Genomic DNA, 8,225 nt, shown 5'->3' on the forward strand with positions numbered 1-8,225 from the left:
TAAATACCTGTCTGATTCTGACAAATCTTCTTTCTTCACAGGGCTAGGACAGAGATCATTCACTGTTCACTTGCTCAGAATCTTCTTATGAGCCTAGGATTTTTTAATTCTTAGAAGCTTCAAGGTGAAACCATAGCATCTGCCCATTTGAGTACTCTAGAACAGTGGAGATGGCAATGTTTCTTTTGTTAACAAGTAATATTCACTCTTTCACATCAAGGAAAAACAGCCAAAGTCAGGAGTCTGTCATGGAGTATTTGAGAATAATCAGCTGCTTTTCTTGTTTTTGTGTTTTTGATGCCAGGCAGTGGGAGAAAACTTAGGATGTTAACTCAGGAGTACATGAAGATGGGGAATGGGAGTGCAAAACTGTGATTTGCTTTATTTAATAAAGCTAAAAGGACAAAGCCAGTGGGAACAGAACCACGTTAGATTGAACATTTAGATTGGGATGTAGGGATATCTTCAACATGCCCATAGATGAAGGATGATCCGATGCATTTAAACCACCAGCTTCTACATTTCTCATCTCTCTCCTCTCTCTCTCTCTCTCTCTCTCTCTCTCTCTCTCTCTCTCTCTCTCTCTCTCTCTCTCCTCTCTCTCTCTCCTCTTTATCTGGGCTCAGACCCAATGGGAGGCACCAACCAGTCTAGCGTCTCCGAGTTCCTCCTCCTGGGACTCTCCAGGCAGCCCCAGCAGCAGCAGCTCCTCTTCCTGCTCTTCCTCATCATGTACCTGGTCACTGTCCTGGGAAACCTGCTCATCATCCTGGCCATCGGCACAGACTCCCATCTGCACACCCCCATGTACTTCTTCCTCAGCAACCTGTCCTTCGTGGATGTCTGCTTCTCCTCCACCACTGTCCCCAAGGTGCTGGCCAACCACATACTCAGGAGTCAGGCCATTTCCTTCTCTGGGTGTCTCACACAGATGTATTTTCTTTGTGTGTTTGCTGACATGGACAATTTCCTGCTGGCTGTGATGGCCTATGACCGGTATGTGGCCATATGCCACCCTTTACACTACACAACAAAGATGACCCATCGGCTCTGTGCCCTCCTTGTTGTCGGGTCATGGGTGGTAGCCAGCCTGAATGCGCTGTTGCACACCCTGCTCATGGCTCGACTCTCATTCTGTGCAGACAACACCATCCCCCACTTCTTCTGTGATATCACTCCCCTCCTGAAGCTCTCCTGCTCTGACACACACCTCAATGAGCTGATGATTCTTACAGAGGGAGCTGTGATCATGGTCACCCCATTTGTCTGCATCCTGATCTCCTACATCCACATCACCTCTGCCGTCCTGAGAGTCTCATCCACACAGGGGAGGTGGAGAGCCTTCTCCACCTGCAGCTCCCACCTGGCTGTGGTCGGCCTCTTCTATGGCACCATAATATCCCTGTATTTCAACCCCTCCTCCCACTCAGCTGGGAGTGACATGGCAGCTGCCATGATGTACACCGTGGTGACCCCCATGCTGAACCCTTTCATCTACAGCCTGAAGAACAAGGGCATTGAAAGGGGCTTAAGGAAAGTGCTTACCATGAAATTTTATTTACTCTGTAAAGCTAAAAAACAAAACAAAACAAACAAACAAAAAACATATAAAGAAGTAATTTGCAAGAAAACCATTTTTTTCTCTACTGTGTGAAAATTAACACTTTTGTTTTGCTAGGAAAGCATCTACTATTGCTCTTGGGAAAGCAAAATCCCTGTTGTAGACTAAATAGGTGAAAGGTGGAAAGCAGCTTGAGATGTAGCTTAGTTGTAGAGTGCTTACCTAGCATGTACAAGGCCTAGATTTTATTCCTAGTTATGCCAAAATAAATCTAAAAATTTTCAAAGATTTAAAATGTTTGTGTGGACGCCACATGTGTGTGTATGTCCAAGAAGACAGAAGAGGGTTATAGGTGTGTGCAAGACTCCTGATATGGGTCCTGGAAACCAAATTTGGGTCCTCTGGAAGAACAGAAAGTGACTGATTGCTGAGCCATCTCTCCTGCCCAATAAAAATGCTTCAATTAAATCCCTTCATTTAAATTGTGAGTGACCTCCTGACAAAAGGCACCACAACCACACCTACACTTTATTCCTGATTACGAGAAGAGAATGCTCATGCCTGCGGACAGTGAGGTGTCTCAGCTGGAAGCTGCTAAAAGAAATTTTGATAAGCTAAGTTTCTTTGGATGATGTTGGAAAAGAATTGGGGACTGACTGTTGCTTCAGATGGAATACTGTTATTCAGGATGCTTGTTATTGGCTCTCTTGGTGGGTGTATCTCATTTAGAAGAAATGAATAAAGCTTGAGCTCTGGCCAAGAAACAGTAGCACTTGGAGCACTGGGTGTGGGTTATTTCGTGGTCAAGACAAACAATATATATATTGTTGTTACTGTTTTTTTGAGACAGGGTTTCTCTCTCTCTCCCTTGGTTTTTTGAGACAGAGTTTCTGTGTAGTTTTGTAGACCAGACTGTCCTAGAACTCACAGAAGTCTATCTGCCTCTGCCTCTGGAATGCTGGGATTAAAGGTGTGCACCACCATCAAGTGAGGCAGGGTTTCTCTGTGTAACCTTAGTTATCATTGAACTCATTTTGTAGATCAGGTTGGCCTTAAACACATGTAAATCTGTCTGCCTCTGCCTTTCAAGTGCTTGGGATTTAAGGCAAGCATCACCTCGTATAGAATGGGACAATATTCTTGATAATGTTCTCAGAGGTCAGAATTATCTTTTGTGATGTCACAATCATAGAGACCTTACTTGCTACAGCTTTTCTATGAAATTCTCTATGTTCACTGGGAAAACTCCAGTGTCCACCCAACTCCTGGGTGACAATACTAAGCTTCCTTTCTGACAAGTCTTTGAGATGAGCACATCTGAGAGCACCCAACCCAGCAAGGTGACCACATCTCTTCATACATTTCTTCCTGTGTAAGTTTTGATATATATAAAAAAATTGATCTGTTTCACCCAGATTTCCCAATTTGTGAGTAGGTCTTTTCATAGGATTCCTTCATCATTCTTTTAAAATTTTTAATTTTTATTTATGTATTTGGGTGCCTTGTCTGTATGTATGACTGGATTATGTGTGTGCAGTTCCCAGGGGGACCAGATGAGGGCACTGGGTCCCCTGGAACTGGAGTTCAGGCATTAGCTGGCTATGTGGGTGCTGGGAACCAACCTGAGTCCTCTGAAATAACAGACATTCTTTTAACCACTAAGCCATCTCTCCAGCTCCCTTTTATATTTTTTAATGTTAATGGGATTAGTGGTAATGCTTCTTCAGTGATTTCTGGCACATGTGTTTCAGGTTCATGTGTTATAGGTTTATGTGTTACAAGTGTGGTTGCTATTGGGGAATGGTAGGACCTTTGGGGGTAAGGCTTAGTGCAAAGAAGTCAGGTCATAAGCACACCCTTAAGGGGATATAGGACTTCAACCTCTCTTTTGTGTCTTCCTCTGCTTGCAGGATCCCATGAGGTAAATAGACCCTCTCCACCCCACAGATCCAAAGCAACATGGTCAAACAACTGTGAACTGAGAGCTTGGACACTGAGTCAAAACAAATCTTCCTTCTTTTAATTTTCTCAGGCCTTGTTACAGAAATGGAAAGCTAAAAGCTATTGGTTTCAGACCTCACTGCTCAGATGTGCATCAGAGGGTAGAATGTCCTGTCACCTCTCGCTTTATCTTGCAAATTTTAATACACCAAATTTTATTTGCATTTTTGCTATGTTTTACATGACTTTTTCCTTTGACTCATTTATTTAGAAGTTTCCTTTAATCTCTAAATATTTGGGATTCATAATTCTTGGTGAAACTTTTTAGACAGAGGCAGGACCTTTCTTGATCTTTAAATTTGTGGCCAGCCTGGTCTATAATACTAGGTTATCTAGAGCTACACAGTAAGAACATGTTTCTAAAACAGACACAAAACCACCCTTGAGAAAATGTACTTAGGGATCTGTTTAGTTTTCTTTTTTAAAGAATAAATCATACTTTGTTTTCCTTCTTTTCTAATGTCTACTCCTCTTAATCCCATTTTCTTATTACTGTATAAAATTATTAAATAGGTTTTATACATGTCATATTTCTGTTTTGGTTTCAATTTTAAGAAACTACCGTCAGTTTTTTGTTTTTGTTTTTTTTTTTTTTTTGTACACCAACTCGAGTAATTATTAAGTTAAGGGACTGAGGTTATAGCTCTTTTGATAGAGTTGGCAACACTAAGAAACCACAGATGCCAGCCCAGACTACTATGCCCAGCAAAGCTTTCAATCACTATAGATGAAGAAACCAAGATATTCATGACAAAAACAGATTTAAACAACACTTATTAACTAATACAGCCCTACAGAAAGTTCTGGAAGGAAAACTCCAAACCAAGGAAGTCAACTATACCCACAAAAACACAGGCAATAGATAATCCCACTTTACCCACAGCCAAAAGAAAAATGGGGGGAATTACACACATAATATTACCACCACCACCAAATCCAAAACAAACAAGAATTAACAATCAATTAATAGTCATTAATATCCTCAATATTAATGGTCTTAACTTGCCTATAAAAAGACAAAGGCTAGCAGAATGGATATGAAGATAGAATCTATTCTTCTGCTGTAAACAAGAAACACTTCAACTTCAAAGACAGACGTTACCTCAGAGTTAAGGGTTGGGAAAAGATTTTCTAATCAAATGGGCCCAAGAAACAAGCTGGTGTAGCAATTCTAATACCTAACAAATTAGACTTTAAATCAAAATCAATCAGAAGAGATGAAGAAGCTCATTTCTTACTCATCACAGGAGAAATTCATTAACATGAAGTCTCAATTCTGGACATCTAATAAAAAGGCACCCACATTCATAAAAGAAACATTACTAAAACTCATATTGAACACAAAACCCCACACACAGTGGAAGATTTCAACACCCCACTCTCAATACTAGACAAGTCCACCAGACAGAAGCTTAACAAAGAGACAAAGGAACTAACAGAAGTTATGACCCAATTGGGTTTAACTGACATTTATAGAACATTCAATCCAAACACAAAAGAATATACCTTGTTCTCAGCACCACATGGAACCATCTCTAAAATGGACCACATACTTGGCAATATAGCAAACCTCAATAAAAAAAAAATTGGAACACAACACAAATTGCAGAAACCCTACACACTCATGGAAATCAAACAATGGGCAATTGCACCATTCCTGGGTCAAGGAAGAAATAAAGAAATCAAAGACTTCCTAGAATTCAATGAGAATGAAGGCACAACATACTCAAACTTATGGGACACTTTGAAAGCAGTACTAAGAGTAAAATCTGTATCACTAAGTGTTCACATGAAGAAACTGGAGGATAGTCACATTAGAGAATTAACAGTACAACTGACAACTCTAGACGAAAAAGAAGCAAACTCACCCCACAGAAGTAGATGCCAGGAAATAATCAAATTGAGGGCTGAAATCAATAAAGTAGAAACCAGGAAATCAATGTAACAAAAAGTTGGTTCTTTGAGAAAATCAACATGATAAACCTTTATCCAAACTAACCAAAAGACACACAGAAAACATGCAAATTAACAAGATCAGAAATGAAAAGGGGACATAACAACGGATACTGAGGAAATCCAGAGAATCTTTAGGTCACACTTGGAAAACCTGTACTCCACAAAATTCAAAAATTCAATGGAAATGGGCAATTTTCTGGATAGATATCACTTAACAAAATTAAATTAAGAATAGATAAGCAGCATAAATAGACCTATAACCCCAAATTTAATAGAAGCAGTCATCAAAAGTCTCCCAAACAAAAAAAGCACAGGGCCAGATGGTTTCAGTGCAGAAATCTACCAGAAATTCAAGGAACAGCTAATACCAATACTCCTCAAAGTGTTTCACACAATAGAAGCAGAAGGATCATTGCCAAACTCTTTTTATTAGGCTACAATTACCTTAGTACCCAAGCCACACAAAGACAAACTAAGAAAGAGAACTACAGGCCAATAGCCCTCATAAACATTGATGAAAAAATACTCAATAAAATACTGGCAAATCGAATCCAAGAACACATCAGAGAAATCATCTACCATGACCAAGTAGGCTTCATCCCTGGGTTGCAGGGATGGTTAAACATATGAAAATCCATCAATGTAATCCACCATATAAACTGAAGAAGAAAAACCACAGGATCATTTCACTAGGTGTGGAAAAAAGTTTTGACACAATCCAACAGTCCTTCATGATTAAGGTATTGGAGAGATCAGGGATAACAGGAGAGATTAGGGATACCTAAACATAATAAAAAGCAATATACAGCAAACTGACAGCCAACATCAAACTAAAAGTAGAGAAACTCAGTAAGATTCCTCTAAAATCAGGAACAAGATAAGGCTATCCACTCTCTCCATATTTCTTTAATATTGTACTTGAAGTTCTGGCTAAAGCAATAAGACAACAAAAGGAGATCAAAGGGATACAAATTGGAAAGGAAGAAGTCAAACTCTCACTATTTGCAGATGATATGATAATTTACATAAGAGACCTGCAAAACTGTACCAGGGAACTTCTACAGCTGATAAACACCTTCAGCAAAGTGGATCTCATGGACCCCAGACTGATAGCTGGGAAGCCAGCATTGTACCAACCCAGACCCCCTGAATGTGGGTCTCAGATAGAAGGCCTGGGCAGTCTATGCGACTTCTGATAGTGGAACCAGGAAGCATCCCTGGTGCATGAAAGGACTTTGGGAGCAAATTCCTCATGGAAGAATACTCCCTTAACCTAGAGATAGGAGGGAGGGCCTAGTCCCTACTCTAAATGACTTCATAGGCTTTAATGATCCCTTCTGGAAGGCCTCACCCTCCCTGTGGAGTGGGTGGGGAATAGGATGGGAGTGAGGATCAGGGGGATGGGAGGATGGGAGGGAACTGGGATCAATATGTAATATAAAAAAAAAATCAGTAGCCCAACTATATACAGATGACAAAGGGGCTGAGAAAGAAATCTGAGAAACATTACCCTTTACAATAGCCACAAACAACATAAAATATCTTGGGGTAACACTAACCAAAGAAGTGAAATACATATATAATAAGAACTTAGAGTCTTTAAGGAAAGAAAATAAAGAAGATACCTGAAAATGGAAAGGTCTCCCATGTTCTTGGATAGGTAGGATCAATATAGTAAAAATGACAATCTTGCCAAAAGCAATCTACATATTCAATGCAATCCCCAACAAAATCCCAGCACAATTCTTCACAGACCTTGAAAGAACAATATTCAACTTTATATGGAAAAACAAAAGACCCAGGATAGCCAAAAACAACCCTATACAATACAGGAACTTCAGGAGGCATCACCACCCCTGACTTCAAGCTCTATTATAGAGCTATAGTCCTGAAAGCACCTTGGTACTGGTGCAAAAATAGACAGGTAGACCAATGGAATCTAATTTAAAATACTTGATTTTTGACAAAGAAGCTAAAATTATACAATGGAAAAAAGAAAGCTTTACCGCAATATCTGGTGTCAGAAGTGGGATCGCGCCTGTGAATAGCCACTGCACTCCAGCCTGGGCAATATAGCGAGACCCCGTCTCAGCCTCCCGAGTAGCTGGGACTACAGGCGTGCGCCACCGCGCCCGGCTACTCGGGAGGCAGTCTTTTTAGCTAAGTTCCCGAGTATTATAGATTATCTTCACTCACATTTCCTGTACCTATGAGATTAGTCAGATATAGATGCTTAATCTTCAATCCTTCATAGACATGCAGAACATGGCATTTAAATGTTTTAATATTAGTACTCCTTTGACATGAGACACTGTTGCTCCTGACAGCACCGTGCATTTTCCCGAAAATATGTTGGACACTGTTGTTGCTCCTGCTGGAGTTCAATCTCGCCTCAGCTAATGGCCTGTTGGGCATAGAATTGCCCCCACCTTGACCACTGATTTGGACATGCAGTCCTATGTGCTTACAGGAGACAAATATAGAAGACTGCTTGACCTTGCCAAGTCAGGGTAAGACAGCCATTCTATTTCCCTGCTGTTGTTGTGGTCTGTCAAGTTCTCTTGGCCTTAGCCAAATCTGGGTGTACCAACGTCGCTGTGAGACCTAGGGTGACTGTTCAGGTGGCTTGCTGTTTCTGTCCTTGCTGCACCGTTTTGGAAGTTGTCCATCCGCATTTCCTGTCTACTCTAGTATTGTTATTTTCCTT

The 8,225-nt window shown here is 40.6% G+C and overlaps 1 protein-coding gene across 1 annotated transcript; it reads left to right on the forward strand.

Moving 5' to 3' along the window:
- The first annotated feature begins 631 nt into the window (after positions 1–631).
- Positions 632–3,481, forward strand: LOC127218765 (olfactory receptor 1361-like). The gene is made up of 3 exons (XM_051179749.1): positions 632–1,565; positions 3,313–3,364; positions 3,472–3,481. The coding sequence occupies exons 1-3, from the start codon at positions 632–634 to the stop codon at positions 3,479–3,481; spliced, it is 996 nt and encodes a 331-aa protein (XP_051035706.1).
- The last annotated feature ends 4,744 nt before the right edge of the window (positions 3,482–8,225 follow it).

This window comes from Phodopus roborovskii, unplaced genomic scaffold (assembly GCF_943737965.1).
Source record: "Phodopus roborovskii unplaced genomic scaffold, PHOROB, whole genome shotgun sequence".
In the NCBI taxonomy this organism is placed as follows: Eukaryota; Metazoa; Chordata; class Mammalia; order Rodentia; family Cricetidae; genus Phodopus; species Phodopus roborovskii.

Bases quoted from the DNA above. Each gene is read 5' to 3' on its own strand.
- LOC127218765 (XM_051179749.1), top strand. From the start codon at position 632: ATGGGAGGCACCAACCAGTCTAGCGTCTCCGAGTTCCTCCTCCTGGGA. The intron at 1,566-3,312 runs GTAAAGCTAAAA...CATGTGTTTCAG, and splicing joins CATGAAATTTTATTTACTCT to GTTCATGTGTTATAGGTTTA.